Below are 20277 nucleotides of genomic sequence, written 5' to 3' on the forward strand. Positions count from 1 at the left end.
CTTTGAAACATATATCTATTCCACCTAAGCATGATATCAATGAGTCTATCAAAGCCATGAGAATTTCCATCGATGAGTGCAAAGAAAGAACCGCTAGGATGCGTGGTAAAAAAGATTGCTTTATAAAAGCGTGTTCTTCTAGTTTTGATGATAATAAGGATGAAGATCTAAAAGAGATTGATGTGTCTCCTATTAAATCTTTGTTTTGCAATATGAATCTTGATAATGATGGGACTGGAGATGAGGAAACTTAAGTTAGAAGGCGTCCCAATGATTCAGAGTTTTTAGATCTTGGGACGGTGCGCACGGCGGTGCCCACGACAACCGCAACCGCGCACCAGGACCCGGCCAAGGTAGAGCGCGCCGCCAGGGCCGCAAGCGTCGGTGTACGGACGCCGCGCCGCCCGGCCGCGCTGATGGCATGGCGATGGACGACACGCTGTGGCGGGCACAAAACCGGCCCGGACGTGTGGACGGACTCGCCGTGTCGCATGCTTGGCCTGCTCCCGCCAGCGAGGGCGCGCCGCCGTCCATACTGGGACAGGATCTTCGCATGGCATCGTGGCCTGGTCAGCAGGTGACCCACCCCCCTCGTCAACGTGCCAGAAAAGGAAGAGGCAGAGGATCACAAAGGGGCGCTTTGGAGGCGGGCCCCGTGGATAAGACTGTCGGGGACGCAGTTGTCCCCGTGACCACGACGACCACGCCTGTTGGTAGCGCTGCTTTGGCTACTGCGGCCCCGGTTGCGGCCGTGGTGGCAGGCCAGGCACCAGCTGGCGACCCCCCGTTGGTTGCAAACTCAGCAGAACCAGCGCGGGATTCGAATCCGGCTGGGAACGGCATGCCCGAGGATGATTGCGTGGGGGCCACGTCTGGCTCACCTGATCCCATGCATTGTCGGGATCTGGACGCCATCAACGCACTTCCTGATACGCCGCCAACGCCTGTGGGCCATCCTGCGGCTCGGTCGGGCCAAAGCACCAACCCCTCCACGCCAGCGTCTGGGGAGATGGGCCCTGGTGACGGCGGCTGCCTGCACACCGGGCCCCACGCGAAGGCATGCGCGCTGTCCCCGACAGCCTCGCAACCGCCCAATCCCGTGCCAACGACGCCCGCGTCACGGCTGGCCACGCCCCAAGCCCGGCCCACCACGCAGGAGGCCATCGTGGGTCTCGTTGCCCCCATGCCGACAGAAGCCCAACATGGCTCCCCACGTCCGACGCTGGGGAGATTCGCGTCGCCGCCAATCACGTTGCGTCGATCCCGCGCACGCCCCTGCATGCCGAAGACTTGGACTCTAGGCGAGCTTCTCGCAGCCGCAACGAAGCACATTACCGCGGCTTTGCCAACCCCGGGGAAAAAACTGCGCCGCCCGCTGAACTTCTCGCCCAGACGTGGCCGACCGGCCACCATCTCCGTCTCGTCAGCTGCACCACCCACTGCTGAGCGCCGTGCGCAAGTTCAGATCCTCCGCACGCTAGGGATTGTCGGGACCAACCAGAGTATCACCGCTGCCGAGATGAAGGCGTATGACGATATGTTCGCGGCACCAATCCCGCTCTCGGTGCTCACGGCCATCGCTGCCCTTGTAGACCGAGAACTACCCGCGGACTTCTCTACCGCGGCTGCTGCGATGGCCACCGCTCGGTTGGCCAGCTCGCCATAGGGCTATTGCGATGTCCACCCCCGTCGATCATGTGCACCCATGGATCACGACATCAAGATAGCTATATGGAATGTGCGTGGCCTTAACGCGCGTGCCCGGCGCTATGCCGTTAGATCGCTGCTTAACACCACCGGAGCCTCCATTGTATGCCTACAAGAAACTAAAGTGGCTTTGATGTGCTCGTCCGTTGTCCTCGATACCCTCGGTTCGGAGTATGACGACTACACGTACCTCCCGGCGAATGGCACGAGGGGAGGTATCCTGCTCGCGTGGAGGAGTAGGGTCGTGTCGATCACTGACCCCCTGTTCACCGCGAACGCCGTCACGGCAAGAGTGGCCGCAGCCAGTGGCACGCCATGGTGGATGTCCAACGTTTACGGCCCCCAAGAGGATGCGGAAAAGATCGCCTTCCTGCAGGAGATACGCGATATACGCGCGGACTGCCCCGGGCCATGGATGCTTTGCGGTGACTGCAACTTGATCCTACATGACGAAGACAAAAATAACGGCAACCTGAACCGCCGCATGATGGGAAAATTCCGCCGCCTCATCAACGACCTCACACTCAAGGAGGTATATCTCAATGGAAGAAGATTCATGTGGTCCAACGAGCAAACTCCGCCCACCCTGGTGCACCTGGACCGCGTGTTTTGCACCGCGGACTAGGAGGACGCGCATGGTGGCTGCCACTTGAGATGCCTCGCCTCCGTCGTGTCTGACCATTGCCCGATCCTCCTTGATTGCGCACCCATGCATGCAGCACATCGGAGGTTCCATTTTGAGGATTTCTGGTTGCGGCTTGATGGATTCCACGACACGGTTGCGGCGGCTTGGGGATCGGTGCACGACCCGGACCCTTTCCGGCGTCTCATGTTGCGCCTCCAGAGCACGGCCCGCTCACTGACGAGTTGGAGCGCCAAGTCCAAAGGTTGCATTCATGACAAGTTGGCCTTTTCCCGCGAGCTCATATCGCGCTTTGACAAGGCCCAGGAAGATCGCATGCTCTCCCCCCCCGGAAGATTGGCTGCGAAAACAGCTCAAGATCTCATACTTGGGGCTGGCTTCTCTCGAGCGCACGATCGCGAGGCAACGGGCGCGGATCACCATGCTCAAAGACGGCGATGCTAACACAGCCTTCTTCCACCGGCAATGTTCATTCCGCCGACAGAAGAATCACATATTCCGCCTTGTGGTCGACGGACAAGTGATCAACGATCAGGAGGGAATGGCCCAAGCGGCCTTCGCGTACTTTGATGAGCTCCTTGGCTCCTCCGTCACCCGCAACCACACGCTGGATCTATCGCAGATCATCGAGCCCCATGACCTGACGGACCTCGAGGCACCATTCAGCCCGGAGGAGATTTGGGACGCCGTCAAGCGCCTCCCGGCTCGCAAGGCGCCGGGGCTGGACGGATTTACCGCGGAATTCTTGCGGGCCTGATGGAGCATCATCAAGCAAGACTTTTTCGACGTCTTCCAGCAGCTCTTTGAGCTGCGCGGTCGTGGATTCAGCAATGTAAGTGCATCTAGTGCCACCCCTAGTTGGTTTTGGAGTATTGACGACAAACCTAGTTGAGGGACTAATGTGTTTGTGAGAATTGCAGGAAAACACAGGTAGAAGTCCCTCATTGATTCGGTTTACTACTAGAGATGACCCCTAAAAATGAATGAAGACATTGAAGACAAAGGTGGTATATGAAGATATTCACATTGAAGACTATGACAACAGAAGACACGTTATGAAGCCTATGGAACTCGAAGACTTAGATCTTTCGTAGTTCTTTTTATTTTTGTTGAGTCATAGGAACCACCGTACTATTAAGTGGGGTCCAGGAGAACAAGTCAGAATGACTTAAGTGATGCCTAAATCAAAAACCTATGTCTTCGAGTGAAGACAATGAGAGCAAATCTTGTCCAGAGCCGGACAAGTCAGCTTTGCTTGTAGCCCAAGTAAAGTTACCATGAGAGTTCGAAATCTGACCGTTGAGACACGTGTCAGTTCCTTAGTGACCCAAGGTCATTTTGGACAAATCAGGTCGGGTTGCCAAGTGGCTATAAATAGCCCACCCCCACAACCATAAACAGTTGGCTGCTCAGATTTCAGTGCACGGCTTTTGTCGTTTGAGAGCAACCCACCTCGAAGCCTTTGAGAGAAAATTCCTAGTGAGGAGAAAAGCCCTAACCACCCAGAGCTAGAGTAAATTGGGCATCACTTAAGTCTTCTAGTCTGTGCGATCTGAAGACTTATTACACTTGAGGACTGTGAATCCTCCAGACGGTTAGGCATTGCGTTCAGAGCATCCAAGAGACATTGTGGATTGCCAGTAAACGAAGTCTGTGAAGGTTTGGGAGTCTACCTTGAAGACTTACCAGAGTGATTGGGCGAGGACTAAGTGACCTTAGCTCAAGGAGATTACGGTGAGGACTTGGTGTCCTGAACTGTGTGTTCAGGACTGGGTGTCCGGGACTGTGTGTCCTAAGGTTTAAATACCTAGCCTCTCCAACCAGACGTAGTTGTCACAGCAACTGGAACTGGTCCAACATATCATTGTCTTCAACGAGTCACTGGTTTCATCTTCACTTCCTTCTCTTGCTGTTACTCATTGTGAAGTCATTGCGTGCTTGCTTTATCATTTGTCTTCACAACGTGAATGCATGATCTGTTTGGCTTCATAACTTCTTCCTACTTGATCCTTATTACACTAAAGTTGTTTGTCACTGTGCTTTCACTCTATTGAATACATGACCATGGCTGGCCTAGTGTAATCTAACTTCCGCTGCATAGTAATAGGCATAATCTTCACTGTTTGTCTTCATAACTCCCAAGTTTTGAAGACTTTCATAAAAATCGCCTATTCACCCCCCCTCTAGTCGATATAACGCACTTTCAATTGGTATCAGAGCAAGGTACTCCCTTGTTCTGTGTGATTCGGTTTAACCACCTGGAGTTTTAGCTATGTCGACTGCAGGGATAATCAAAGTCTCCGCTGCGTGCCCCGTCTTTGATGGAACTGAATATCCCTACTGGAAGAATAAGATGCGCATGCATCTTGAAGCCATTGACGTCGACCTATGGTATGTCGTCGAGAACGGCGTTCCCAAAGCTGGAGAAGGTGTCACTGCTGCTGATGTCAAGAAATTCGTTCAACTGGACTCTACTGCCAAGAACATCATCTGTGGTCATCTGACCAAAGGACAGTATGGCCGTGTGAGTGCCTTGAAGACAACCAAACTGGTCTGGGACTGGCTCTCCAAGGTCAATGAAGGCATCTCAACCCAGAGAGATCAACGAATCAGTGTCCTTCGCAATCTCTTCAACCACTTCAAGCGAAATGACAATGAGAATGTCCAGCACACATTTGATAGACTCACTGACATCACAAATGAGCTTCAAGCCCTCGGCGCCACTGAAATCACCAAACATGAAATCGTCAAAACGCTGCTGAGATCACTTGATAGTTCGTTTGACATCCTGGCCCTGATGATTCAAGAACGTCCTGATTTCAAGACACTCGATCCGTCTGACATACTTGAGAGGCTCAACACACACGAGTTTCAGCTTTCTGAGAAAAGAGATATCTACGGTCCAAACTATGGGCGAACTCGCGCCTTGAAGGCAAAAGCTGTCTCCTCATCTGAAGAAGAATCTGACTGCAGTTCTGATGATCCTGAAGACATTGGAAGAGAACTTGCAATGCTAGTGAAGAAGTTCCAAAAATTCACCAAGAAGAAAGGCTTCAGAAAATCTTCATGATCAAGCTCAAGGAATGATGAAGCTTCTGCTCATGACTACAAGAAGAAAACATGTCACAAGTGCAAGAAAACTGGACACTTCATCTCTGAGTGTCCACAGTGGGACAATGAGAACAGAAGGAAGAAGAAGAGCAAGGAATATGATTCTGACGACAAGAAGAAGAAGAAGAAATACTCAAAGTCTTCTTCCAAGTCTTCATCAAAGTCTTCATCACACAAGAAGAGCTCATCTGGCAAGGCACGTGCGTTTGTTGGAAAGGAGATGGATTCAGAGGAGGAGTCCGCATCTGAGGAGGCAGAGGTGGAGTCTGAGGAGGAGTCTGATTCTGGCATTGCGAGTCTGGCTACAGCATACGTCGCCAAGTCCATCTTCAACACTGAAGACAATGACTGCATCACCGACACCAACGCAAATGACAAGAACGACTCCACTCCTACCTACTGCTTCATGGCACGCGGTGCCAACGTAAACACACGCACTACTCGCTATGAAACATCTAGTGACGATGACTCTGAATGTGATTCAAAACCTAGCTACAAAACACTTGCTAAAATTGCAACTGAACAACAGAAAGCTATGGAACATATTCAAAAACTGTTAGACAGAAGCGATGATCTGTTGGGTGCTGAAATGACTCGATCTGAATCCTTAATTGAAGACATAAAAAACCTTCACGTTAAGTATCAGGAACTTGAAGATCGTCATGATACTCTCTCAAAAACTCATGAAAAGCTTTCCTATGATTATCTTCAAAGGAAGCAAGAACTTGAGAAATTGAGGGTGGCTCATGAAGATCTTCAAAAGGAAAACGAGTCACTTCGCTCCGAACAGATCAGTCCCGCTCAGGAAGGATTTGAACCACCATGTCTTAAATGCATTGAGCGTGATAATGCTAATTCTGTTGCTGAATGTTCCACTTCTACTGCTGTTGCAATATCTTCAACTGTTGACGTGGTAACTAACCCCTCTGCTGAGGATACCACTGCTATTGCTGATGAGAATGCTATGTTGAAGACATTGCTTGAAACAGGGATGTACAAAAGTCTTAAAGGACATCAGACACTATGTGATGTCCTCAAGAAGCAGATCCTGAATCGAAACCCTAGGAAAGAGGGTGTTGGATTTATGAGGAAAATCAATGCAGGTGGCTCTTACTGGAAACCTGAGCAGTACCCCAAAACCACATGGGTTGCTACAAAGGAACTTTTAGCAGATCCATCCAACTTATCTGGCTTCACTTGTGCTAACCCCATTATCATTGATGAATCCTTTGATGCAAACTATAAACTGTTTAAGAATCAGAATGGTGAAGTGTTTGCCAGGTACATTGGTACTAACTGCAGGAATGGACCGCCTATGAAGAAGATCTAGGTTTCCAAAAAGTGTCTGGAAAATCTTCCTGTGAATGTCTTCATGACACCTCACTTGAAGAAGACAAATCTCAGACCAAAGGCTTCATACGGTCCAATGGCTTCATACAAACAGAGGACTCACCTGAGTCACACTAACACAAATGTTTTGCAGGGAAACCATACTCAGGCACATGAGTATGAGAGCGGTTCATCAAACCGTGTTCATGTGACCAAAAATTATTCTGCTTATTCCTATGAGTATTATTGTCCACCTGCTAAACTGTTTGCTAAGGCTTCAAAGCCAAAATTCTCAGATGCTGCACTTAGACTTATTGCTTCTAAGCCACCCTTGAAGATGTGGGTGGTTAAGAAAGCTTAACTCTCTTTTGCAGGGAAAGGTCTCCAGCAGAAAAACAAAATCTTCTGATGCTATTGCTGGGGACCTTAAAAATCTTGTAGGGCGCAAGATAAAATGCCCGAATGGGATCATTATGTACTTCGTTCCTGAATCGCATGCTACTCTCCCTATCAGTCCTAATCTGGATTTAAGTTTTCATAACCCACTGGTTCGTCAAATGTTTATGCTTCACAATTCTCTTCGTGAAGCCTATCCCCCTAACTGTACTGTAGGGTACGACACCAGCGACTTCAAAATCTTCAGAATGGATTATTGACAGTGGGTGTACAAATCACATGACTGGCAGAAGAAGCCTTCTTATGGACTCAACATTACGTCCATCCGGCAAGAGCCACATCACATTTGCTGACACTGGTAAAAGTAAGGTATTGGGTCTAGGTAGAGTTGCAATCTCAAAGGATCAACACATGGATAAAGTCATGCTTGTTGAATCCCTTGGCTTCAACTTAATGTCTGTCTCAATGCTTTGCAATCTGAATATGATTGTAATGTTTGGAAAATATCGCTGCCTGGTGCTAATGGAATCTGACAAATCTCTAGTGTTTGAAGGGTATCGGAAAGGTGATTTGTACGTGGTAGATTTCTCAGCAGGACCACAACTTGCGGTATGCCTTCTTGCAAAAGCTTCAGAATGCTGGCTTTGGCATCGGAGGCTTGGGCATGCTGGCATGAGGAACCTCCACACCCTTGCGAAGAAGAAGCATGTCATAGGCATCGAGGGCGTCAAGTTCAAGAAAGATCATTTATGCGGTGCCTGTGAAGCAGGGAAGATGACAAGGGCAAAACATCCTTCGAAGACAATCATGACTACTACACAACCCTTCGAACTGCTCCACATGGATCTTTTCGGTCCCACTCACTACTCAACTTTTACTACTACTGCTTGCCTCTATGGCTTCGTCATTGTTGATGATTACTCTAGATATACTTGGGTACACATAATCCTTTACAAAACTGAAGTGCAGGATGTCTTCAGACGCTTCGCCAATCGAGCTATGAACAATTTTGGCGCCAAGATAAAGCACATTAGAAGTGACAATGGCACTGAATTCAAGAACACTAGCCTTGATACATATCTTGATACCTTGGGCATCACACATGAATTCTCAGCTCCGTACATGCCACAGCAGAATGGCGTCGTCGAACGCAAGAACAGAACACTCATTGAAATGGCCAGAACAATGCTAGATGAATACAAGACTCCAAGAAAATTCTGGACTGAAGCCATTGATACTGCATGCCATACAATCAATCGTGTTTATCTTCACAAGCTTCTGAACAAGACATCTTGTGAACTCCTAACTGGCAAGAAGCCAAATGTCAGTTACTTCAAAGTATTTGGCGCAAAGTGCTGGATCAAGGACCCACATCACACCTCAAAGTTTGCACCAAAAGCACATGAGGGCTTTATGCTTGGATATGGAAAGGATTCACACTCCTACAGAGTCTTCAATCTCTTCCATTACAAAGTGGTCGAAACAGTGGATGTGCGGTTTGATGAAACAAATGGTTCACAAAGAGAGCAACTGCCAAATGTGCTAGATGAAGTCCCAGCTAGTGAATCAATCAAGCTTATGGGAACTGGAGAGATTATGCCTTCTGAAGCTCATCCTGAAGAAGAACTCATCATCTCAGCACCTGATCAACATGAAGACAATGCTCAGCATGAAGACATTCCTCCAAACAACAACGATCAGCAAGAGCAAAGTCTTCGCCCTATACATCCTCGTGTTGCAAATGAAGTGCAGATTGACAGAATACTTGACAGCATCAATGCACCTGGTCCACTCACTCGTTCAAGGGCAACTCAGCTAGCAAACTTCTGTGGGCATTTCGCATTCGTCTCAATATCAGAACCCAAGAAAGTTGAAGAAGCCTTCATGGAACCTGAATGGATTCAAGCTATGCAAGAAGAGCTTCAACAGTTTGAGCTGAATAATGTATGGGAACTGGTTAAGCGTCCCGATCCACGGAAGCACAACATAATAGGCACCAAATGGATATACCGCAACAAGCAAGATGAGCATGGTCAAGTTGTCAGAAACAAAGCTCGTCTCGTTGCTCAAGGATATACTCAAGTAGAGGGCATTGACTTCGATGAAACTTTTGCTCCTGTGGCTAGGCTTGAAGCCATACGCATACTGCTGGCCTATGCAAATCATCATAACATACTTCTATATCAAATGGATGTGAAAAGTGCCTTTCTCAATGGCAAGATTGAAGAAGAAGTGTATGTTGCACAACCACCTGGTTTTGAAAATCCAAAACATCCTGATATGGTATACAAGCTCAACAAGGCACTGTATGGCCTGAAACAAGCCCCTAGGGCCTGGTATGATACACTCAAGTACTTTCTGAAGAGCAAAGGCTTCATACCTGGTTCCCTGGATCCCACTCTTTTCACGAAGACATACGATGGTGAACTGTTTGTGTGCCAAATATATGTGGATGACATTATCTTCGGCTGCACCAATCGGAAGTACAGTGAAGAGTTTGGATATATGATGCAAGAGCAATATCAGATGTCCATGATGGGGGAGCTGAAGTTCTTTCTTGGTCTTCAAATCCGACAACAGTGCAATGGCATCTTCATATCTCAAGAGAAGTATCTCAAAGATTGCCTGAAGAAGTTCGGTATGCAAGACTGCAAAGGCTTCACAACACCAATGCCAGCCAAACATCATCTAGGTCCTGACGACAATGGTAAAGAGTTCGATCAAAAGGTATACCGCTCCATGATTGGGTCTTTGCTTTATTTATGTGCATCTAGGCCAGATATCATGCTTAGTGTTTGCATGTGTGCTCGATTTCAAGCGGCACCAAAGGAGTCGCATCACTTAGCTGTGAAGCGAATTCTTCGATATTTGGCTCACACCCCAACTCTAGGATTATGGTATCCAAAGGGCTCAGAGTTTGATTTGGTTGGATTTTCGGATGCTGATTATGCTGGTGACAAAGTTGATCGCAAGTCTACATCAGGCACATGTCACTTTCTGGGACGATCACTTGTATGTTGGTCTTCAAAGAAGCAGAACTATGTATCTCTCTCCACTGCTGAATCTGAATACATTGCTGCTGGATCTTGCTGCGCTCAGCTTCTGTGGATGAAGCAAACACTCAAGGATTATGGCATTCATCTGAAGCAAGTGCCACTTTACTGCGACAACAAAAGCGCCATCAAGATTGCCAACAACCCAGTTCAGCACTCGAAGACAAAGCACATTGAAATTCGCCATCACTTTCTCAGAGATCATGTTGTGAAGGAAGACATTGATATCATACACGTCAACACTGAAGAGCAATTGGCAGATATCTTCACCAAGCCCTTGGATGAGAAGAGGTTTTGCAAGTTACGGTGTGAGCTAAATATCTTGGAATCCTCAAATGTCCTGTGATCAGGCACACATCCTAACACTTATGCATATTGATGACTTAGATGTGCAACGCACAAAGTAAAGTATATCTTCAATCAATGAAGACATACATTCTAAGTGTGAATACATTAATGTGGAATTTGACTTCGGAGCGCCACAACAATTGTGCGCCGTGTCTGGGTCTAATACTTCCTATACGGTGGGTAACGCCACCACCAAACGTTCCATTTTGAAGTGTTTAACTCATGGCGTTACCTTGCAATATCTTCACATTGGTTTGGCTTCGAACTTAACATGTCTTCATGATTATCTTCACTACGATGATTATATATATATGCTCTAAGTGTTCTGTCCTCTACAGCATTCACTTATAGCTATGTCTTCTTGGTTGAATCTTTTGAACTAAGTGAATGTGATCGGACCCTAACCTATCTATGCTTTCTATCTCAAACTCTATCTCTCCAAGTGATATGCATTCTGTTGAAACTGTCGAATGTCTTCACTGTGTCCTTGTCAGCTGAAGACATAGAGACAACCATAAAAGTCCGTTTTTAATGCTCATTCATCCACATAAGATCCGGAGAAGCAGGAACGACCGCCCGACAATTTAGGCGTACGTGGGACGTGGAACAAACCCCAAACTTCCGCTAACTGGCCACGCGTGCCTCAAATGCGAACCGCCAGGGGCACCTGCGTAATAGCACAGTGCCGCCTCTGAGTCTATAAATTCACACTTACCGCAGTCATTATCTCCTTCTTCCATCCTCGCACGAACCCTAGCGCCACCGCTAGCACTCGACGACGCCGGAGACAAAGCGCTTCGCTGCCGCAACCTCTCCAACGCCGTCCTCACGCCGACCGCGGACATCGTCCTCTCCGCCGTCGCCATAGGTGTTTTCCGTCGCCAAGTTAGGGCACGGAGGACTAAACTGCTCGGCATCAACTTCCTTCCGTCTAGCAGTTCCAGTGTGGTAAATAAAACATCTTTTTATAGCCTCTTTTGATCTCTTGGTTCTGTCACTTTCAACCATAAGAAGTTTCTCTTCACACCAGTTAGATCTCTCGCTGCATCTCATAACATGCCTAGTATATTCACTTGTGCTTCATAAAGTAGTTAGATTCCTCACTTGTACTGATCTATGGGTTCGTACAAATCTGGAACCAACTTCTTATCTATAAGTGAATGTCTTCGCACAATGAGGTCAATGTCTTCTAAACTGATTAATCTTCAAAACCTTCTGAGAATGCATATGACCTCTTCCCCTTCCCTCGCACCTTAATGCTGTCACAGGTACATGTCCGTGGGAGAATCCTTCGGTTCTCATAGTCTGCATTCATTTGCAGAATTCCTACAGCATCACATAAACTCTCCTGAAGCCAGTTCCTGTTTGTCCAGAAAAAGAAAGCCTTTGAAAGTTTTGAAGCCTTTCAAGTTAAAGTTTATGGCTTCAGTTGCAGCAGCAAGAAAGGGGGGCAGACAGAGACGTGAGGGAACTTCCAAGGATCTGCCTGAAGACTTGGCAGAAATGTACAAAACAGATCCAGAAGAGAGCTATGGGCAGCGCAAAACCCGAATCCAATGGATTCGACGCTATTGGGTAGAACAGTGGTTCAAATACCGCTTCGTCACCCAGGAGTATGCTGAAAAGAATGCAATCAAGAGTCCATGGGGGGATATCTTATACAAGAACCTTGTACCCAGAACCAGAGATGAAGCCATTGCTCAAGGCTTCTACCCATGCATGGTCCGAGGACCACAGCCTGATGATGCACATCCGTCGTCACTTCTCTGGTGTCGTGACGACAATCTCTTCAAACGCAACTTTCAGTTTGCTCAACAGTCTGCGAAGCTAAACAAGAAGAAATTTGGGCTTGACTTCAACCCTGGTCCCTCCTCACCAAGGGCAGATGGCACACGCGACGCGGAACCCAATATCATCGGTCCATTTGCCAATCTTGAGGGCCTGATCACCCACATCTTAGTCCAAGGGACTGCTGTGAATGACCCTCCAGCTGATTCTGAGTCTGATGAAGCTCCTGCTGTGCCGAAGCCAAAGCAGACAAAGAAACCAAAAGCTTCGAAGCCGGCCCCTGCCTCAAAAATCTCAAGGGCGAAGCCATTGAAAACTGCACCTCCTGAAGTCAGTGTGCAGTCTGAAGATGTATCCCGCATCTCCAAGCCCCTGAAGGATAAGGAGCCCCAGCAACACACGGGCAAAGAGCTCACTGCTGCTGCCATTCTGCGCAGTGAAGCCATTGATCTATCAAGTGATGAAGATCTGGGCGATGACGCACTAGAACAGCTCATCAAAAGCAAGGAGGAAGCGGAAATCTTCAACAATCTGCCTCTCTTTGATGTCGCCATCATCCACAGCTTCATCGATGAATGGTTTGACACACCAGATATAAGCTTCAATGATCTGCAGCTGCCTGTTGGACTCAGCGTCGCCTTCCAAGGCGCAATTGCTTCAGAACTGGCTATTGCTCAGCGCATTGTTGAGCTGAAGCAGAAAATTGATCACGAAAAAGCTCAGTTCAAGAAGCACGTGGCCAGTCTCAGCGTGCAGGAAGTGAGAAGCTTCAAAATCATGCTGCATGATCTCAAAGAAAACTTTCTGAAGAAGCGTGCTGAAGCTCAAGGCTCGCGTGAAAGGATGAAGTCATTGGCTGACAAATGTGTTCAAGCCTACAACGAGGCTGAAAAGCGCAAGGCACTTGGGCGTCCAGGCATCGACCCCAAGATGGCCGCAAAGAAGAAGAAGCAGCCTGCTGTGAGTGAACCAGAGGCATCAAGACAAGCAGCCACTTCCATTGTCTTCCCAACCGCCACGACTGGCTCGAAGCCAAAGAGCCGGTCAACAGCTTCAGAGCTAAAGAAGACAAGAGCTGCAGAAGCTGAAGCCAGAAAAAGGAAGAGCTTTGAAGCCTCTCCTTCTGCCCCCAGTAAAAAGAAGCGCAAGACTAAGAAATCTAGGGCTGCTCCCACAGAGCCCTTGATGGTTGAACCCCTTTCTGTCGTTCACCCCAATGCAGAAAGAAGACTAACAGTTCATGAGACTGCTCCCACAGAGGCACTTGACGCTGAAGATATTCCAGCAGCCGACCCACTAGCTGCTGAAGACATTGGTCATCAGGACAATGTGCAAGGTGATGCAGCCCTTTCTCAGCTTGAAACAAGCGAACCCATCAGCATTGGTCGTCCTCTGACGCTAATGGCACAAGATGAGTCATGGGCGGATCGCCCTCAGGAGGAAGAAGACATTCAGGCCCAGCCCACTCCGACACCACAAGCGTCGTCTGTGTTCCGTAGGCTTCGCAAAGGTCCACGGCCTCAAGTCCAGTCTGCAGAAATTCCGGCTGCATCAGCCGAAGACAATGAAGAAGCACCTCCAGAACTCACTCCCTCGCTCCATCAAGATGCAGTTCCCCAAGAGAACGTGCCTGAAGATGTCCCTCAAACTACTAACACTGAAGCCAATGTGGAGCCCGCCCCACCAAATGCTTCAGCGGACAGCGAAGCTACTGAGCCAGACACTTCAGTTCCTGAGTCTGCTGCAGGTCCACAATTTGACTATCACATAGAGCACAGGCCTCATGTCCAGAAGCCAGTCCCAAGGCTTCCAAGGTTCCCAGGTCCTGCATCAGCACCTGGCTCCTTTGATGTAAACAGCTTCAAGGCAGACAACACATTTTTCGATAGCTCCAAGAACCCCTATTTAAGGGAAAGGATTGTATCAGACAGGTTCTGGAGCTATTCACAGCGCAGCTATTATTCTTGCATCTTATACAACCAAGGTCGCATCTTCCCACACAAGCGCCTTGAGGTTGAAGCTATTGCTGGTCTGCCATGTCTTGAGGAAGCTTTGGACTACTTCAGGCAAGTGGGTCTGCTGCCGTTCGTGACTGATGAAGAGCACTGGAACGAAGAGCTTCTGCTTCAGTTTTATGCCACTCTCCACATCAAAGGCTACAACAGAGATCCTAAGACTTGGATCCTGGAGTGGATGACCGGAAATGTCCATCATGAAGCCAATGCATTCAATATCATTGAGCTCACTGGCCTGCCCACTCCAGGCGAATTCTTCGAGGAAGGGTGTCAACTTCATTCTGAAGCTATTGAGAGCATATTTCAGAGACCTGAACCCAATATGAGTCAGATGCTCTCAATGATGAAGCCATTGCCTCAAGATGCACCCTATCCAACTGAGTTCTTTGTTGAAGACCTAGAGTACCTGCCCAGGACCATATATCATATTATCCGGCGGACTCTCTGGCCCATTAAGGGACACTCTCCACATGCCAAGATTGAGGGTGCAATGAAGACTCTCATATTCTATATCATGCATGGCAAATGCTTCAATGCACAAGATCTTTTCATACGACAACTTGCTGCGTCAGGCTCGGACTTATTTGGTCTAAAAATCTATGCCCCTTGGGTGATGAGGCTGATCAAACTGCACTCTACAATTTCGTATCAGCCCTCAGCCCGAAACCATCGCATCTTCCTGCCAGATGTGGATATCTCTGCTGAAGCAATATACCCTGAGCCTGCCAAGCAACCAATAAGTCTTCAGAATTCCGAACACCAGAGCTTCACGCAGAATGTTGAAGGTGTTGAAGCCATGTCCAGGGTCTATCCTATGGCTGGCACTACACGTGCACCAGCATCAACTGAAGCCACAGATAGCACAAACGCTCCAAGACCCAAGAAGCGTGCTCGTGTCCTCACTGACTGAGAGCTTCTTGTGGCCCTTCACCAAAAGCAAGATAGGCATCACGACTGGCTGAAACGTCAGATGAAGAGCCTCTTGGTGGATGTCAATCGTCTTCGAAACCTGGCCACCAAGAATGCCTTCGTTATGCATGAGACTTGCCGTCGTACGTGGAAAGGGCTCTCAATGATCTGCACTGAAGCTGAACTTGAAGAGGATGGCTTCACAGAGCGCTTCAAATTTGACACCACACCTCCTAGGAGGGCTGTGATGCGCAACACACCGTCACTTGAAGACTCTGAGTATTCCTCATCTGCTGCCACCGTCACTACGAGGATCATTGATGAAGATGATGATGCTACTTCACCACCACCCGCTTCAGCACCTCAAAGCTCAGCACCGCCAAACAACTCCACCGACCCTGCTGAGCCTGGGAACGCGTAGAAAACTCTATGTCTTCAAACCTTTTTGGTCATTCCTGACAAAAGGGGGAGAAGCATATGATGTTTATAGTCTTCAAGCGGGTCAATATGGGCGGGTGCCTTGTTTTGTTATACTTGCTTCGTGTTTGCAACTCTTGTTTTGCTTCATTTGGTTCTTTTGAGTTGTAAACACTAAAACTCGATGGTCGTCTGCTACTTGTTTTACCACTCCTTTTGCGAAGATAAATTCTGCATGTGGGACGATAAATTCTGCACTCATCTCATTCTGCAGATGTCCATTTTCCATTATGCATGTTATTATCTTCATATACTTTCACATGCATAGTGGATTGTCATCATAAGCTGAAGCTGATCTCCACAAGTACAACCTGCCATGTGCATTTGCATTCCAAAAGCAAATTAACTTATATGCACATCTTCAGGGGGAGCACTTGCAACTTATGATGACAATTCTTTTACAGACTTCACACTTTATATTCCCCGTTGAAAACTTCAACTAGTTTGTCATCAATCACCAAAAAGGGGGAGATTGTAAGTGCATCTAGTGCCACCCCTAGTTGGTTTTGGAGTATTGACGACAAACCTAGTTGAGGGACTAATGTGTTTGTGAGAATTGCAGGAAAACACAGGTAGAAGTCCCTCATTGATTCGGTTTACTACCAGAGATGACCCCTAAAAATGAATGAAGACATTGAAGACAAAGGTGGTATATGAAGATATTCACATTGAAGACTATGACAACAGAAGACACGTTATGAAGCCTATGGAACTCGAAGACTTAGATCTTTCATAGTTCTTTTTATTTTTGTTGAGTCATAGGAACCACCGTACTGTTAAGTGGGGTCCAGGAGAACAAGTCAGAATGACTTAAGTGATGCCTAAATCAAAAACCTATGTCTTCGAGTGAAGACAATGAGAGCAAATCTTGTCCAGAGCCGGACAAGTCAACTTTGCTTGTAGCCCAAGTAAAGTTGCCATGAGAGTTCGAAATCTGACCGTTGAGACACGTGTCAGTTCCTTAGTGACCCAGGGTCATTTCAGACAAATCAGGTCGGGTTGCCAAGTGGCTATAAATAGCCCACCCCCACAACCATAAACAGTTGGCTGCTCAGATTTCAGTGCACGGCTTTTGTCGTTTGAGAGCAACCCACCTCGAAGCCTTTGAGATAAAATTCCTAGTGAGGAGAAAAGCCCTAACCACCCAGAGCCAGAGTAAATTGGGCATCACTTAAGTCTTCTAGTCTGTGTGATCTGAAGACTTATTACACTTGAGGACTGTGAATCCTCCAGACAGTTAGGCGTCGCGTTCAGAGCATCCAAGAGACATTGTGGATTGCCAGTGAACGAAGTCTGTGAAGGTTTGGGAGTCTACCTTGAAGACTTACCAGAGTGATTGGGCGAGGACTAAGTGACCTTAGCTCAAGGAGATTACGGTGAGGACTTGGTGTCCTGAACTGTGTGTTTAGGACTGGGTGTCCGGGACTGTGTGTCCTAAGGTTTAAATACCTAGCCGCTCCAACCAGACGTACAGTTGTCACAGCAACTGGAACTGGTCCAACATATCATTGTCTTCAACGAGTCACTGGTTTCATCTTCACTTCCTTCTCTTGCTGTTACTCATTGTGAAGTCATTGCGTGCTTGCTTTATCATTTGTCTTCACAACGTGAATGCATGATCTGTTTGGCTTCATAACTTCTTCCTACTTGATCCTTATTACACTAAAGCTGTTTGTCACTGTGCTTTCACTCTATTGAATACATGACCATGGCTGGCCTAGTGTAATCTAACTTCCGCTGCATAGTAATAGGCATAATCTTCACTGTTTGTCTTCATAACTCCCAAGTTTTGAAGACTTTCATAAAAATCGCCTATTCACCCCCCCTCTAGTCGATATAACGCACTTTCAAGCAAGCTCAACCAGGCCCTCTTAACATTACTCCCAAAGCGGCAGATGCGTGCCAACTATGCGACTATCGGCCAATATGCCTCATTCACCTTGTGGCGAAGATCTTAGAGAAGGTGCTATCGCTCCGCCTAGCACCCAGACTGGGAAACATGGTCAGCCGCAACCAGAACGCTTTCATCCCGGGACGGAGCCTGCACGACAACTTTGTCCTCGTCCGGCAATCGATGAAGCTGCTGCACCAACTTGGGGCTCCGAGAGCGATGCTCAAGCTCGACCTAACGCGCGCCTTCGACTCCCTATCATGGCCCTTCCTTTTTGAGGCTCTTGGCCAATACGGATTCGGACCGCGCTTCAGGGAGTGGCTCGCGATCTTGCTATCGTCTTTGAGCACCCGAATCATGATCAATGGTGAGCCGGGACCGCCAGTGTGGCATCGCTGCGCGCGGGCTGCGCCAGGGAGACCCCGTTTCTCCACAGCTCTTCGTGCTCGCCGTGGACATCCTTGGACGTCTAATCAGCCGCGCCCACGACGCCGGCATACTGCAGCGGCTGCACCCCCGACGAGACATTCCGGCCATATCCTTGTACGCTGACGACGTGATGCTATTCTGCCATGCCACGCAAGACAACGTGGAGGCCGTCCGCACGATCCTGGCCACATTCAGTGAAGCTAGCGGCCTCCGAGTCAACTATGCCAAAAGCTTCGCCACCGTTTTCAATGGTGACCCTGAGGCGGATGCAGCAATTGATCAGGTGGGATGCGCGAAAGCGGAGCTACCCATTACTTATCTTGGCATCCCTCTCGCGCTACGCCGCCCCTCAGCTGCCCAACTACAACCCCTCGTCGACTCGGTGGCCTCTCGGCTCCCCACATGGAAGGCATGGCTCATGAACAAAACCGGGCGGCTAGCTTTGGTCAAATCGGTGCTCGCCGCGATCCCGATACATCACCTGCTCGCGTTCGTGCCGCCCAAGAAGACCTTGAGACAGCTCGAAAAGATCCAGCGCGGCTTCTTGTTGGCTGGGCGCGCTGCTGCTAATGGCGGACACTGCCACGTCAACTGGCGATGTGTGTGCCGCCCGCTCGAGTACGGCGGGCTCGGGGTCCAGGACCTGGAGCGTGCCAGCCTAGCGCTGCACCTGCGCTAGATGTGGTTCTCCCACACGGACGACGACTGCACATGGCGAGGCCTCGACCTCCAGTTTTCCCGCGAGGAGCGCGCGTTGTTCTTCGCATCGATGACCATGGAGCTTGGCGATGGACAGACGGCATTGTTCTGGGATGACCGATGGCTCAACCGCCAGTCCGTGCGGGAGCTCACGCCAGCACTCTACCAATGCATTCCCAACCGGCGATGCAAGTTGACAACGGTGGCCGCAGGCCTAGCGGGCAATGCTTGGGCTCGTGACATTCAAGGAGTGATAGGGATCCACGAGATTGGCCAATATCTCAGACTGTGGCAGGCCGTGCAGCAGATCAGCCTATCAAACCGGCCCGACCAAATGCTCTGGAGATGGACGACTAGTGGCAACTACACGGCACGGTCATGCTACGCCGCAACCTTCCATGGATCCATGAAATGCCCCTCCTAGAAGCTTACCTGGAAGAGCTGGGCACCGCGTCGTGTACATTTCTTTCACTGGTTGGCTAGCCAGGACCGGTGCTGGACGGCGGAGAGACTAGCCCGTCGCGACCTACAGCACCATCCACGATGCCTCCTCTATGATCAGGCCTCAGAGTCAATGTGGCACCTGCTCCTGGAATGCCCGTTTACGCGGCAGGTCTGGCACGACGTGCTGGCTTGGGCGAGGATACCTTCTCAACCGCCAAGCAATGAGCCCACCCTCACGGACTGGTGGCAACGAATGAAAGGGCAGACCCCACATGCGCTATGGAAAGGCCTGCAATCTATCGCCATGCTCGTCCCTTGGATGATTTGGAAACAACGCAACGAGTGCGTCTTCGACAATGCGTGCCCCTCGGTTACCGCACTCATAGATAGGATTAAGGCCGAAGCCAAATGTTGGGCACAAGCTGGCGCTTTGGGTCTTAGGGTAGTCCTCCCCACCAACTGGGATGTCCACTGATAGGTTGCCAATCCATGTAACCACCACCTCCTAGGAGGATTGTATCTTCTCATCTTTTCAATGAAATGAAACGCAAAGAGTCCTTTGCGTTTTCTCGGAAAAAAAAAGATCTTGATGCAAAATTTGGTAAAAGTGGGATTGGAGAGGTCAAACCTTTACATAGAAATGAACCCAGTATTTTGGATTTCAAGGAATTTAACTATGATAATTGCTCTTTGATAGATTTTATTTCCTTTTTGCAATCCGTGCTAAATTCTCCACATGCTTATAGTCAAAATAAAGCTTTTACCAAACATATTGTTGATGCTTTAATGCAATCTTATGAAGAAAAGCTTGAATTAGAAGTTTCTATTCCTAGAAAACTTCATGATGAGTGGGACCTACTATTAAAATTAAAATTAAAGATCATGAATGCTATGCTTTATGTGATTTGGGTTCTAGCGTTTCCACGATTCCAAAAACTTTGTGTGATGTGTTAGGTTTCCGTGAATTTGATGATTGTTCTCTAAATTTGCACCTCACGGATTCCACTATTAAGAAACCTATGGGAAGGATTAATGATG

At 48.6% G+C, this 20277-nt stretch overlaps 1 protein-coding gene across 1 annotated transcript; it reads left to right on the forward strand.

Annotated features, from left to right (window-relative positions):
• The first annotated feature begins 18775 nt into the window (after positions 1-18775).
• On the forward strand, positions 18776-19219 carry LOC147979194 (uncharacterized). The gene has a single exon (XM_087515078.1). The coding sequence runs from the start codon at positions 18776-18778 to the stop codon at positions 19217-19219; it is 444 nt and encodes a 147-aa protein (XP_087371204.1).
• Positions 19220-20277: the final 1058 nt, after the last annotated feature.

Source organism: Triticum urartu, chromosome 3A, assembly GCF_056163025.1.
Source record: "Triticum urartu cultivar PI428250 chromosome 3A, HENAU_Tu73, whole genome shotgun sequence".
NCBI classification, from domain to species: domain Eukaryota; kingdom Viridiplantae; phylum Streptophyta; class Magnoliopsida; order Poales; family Poaceae; genus Triticum; species Triticum urartu.

Bases quoted from the DNA above. Each gene is read 5' to 3' on its own strand.
- LOC147979194 (XM_087515078.1), top strand. From the start codon at position 18,776: ATGTGGTTCTCCCACACGGACGACGACTGCACATGGCGAGGCCTCGAC.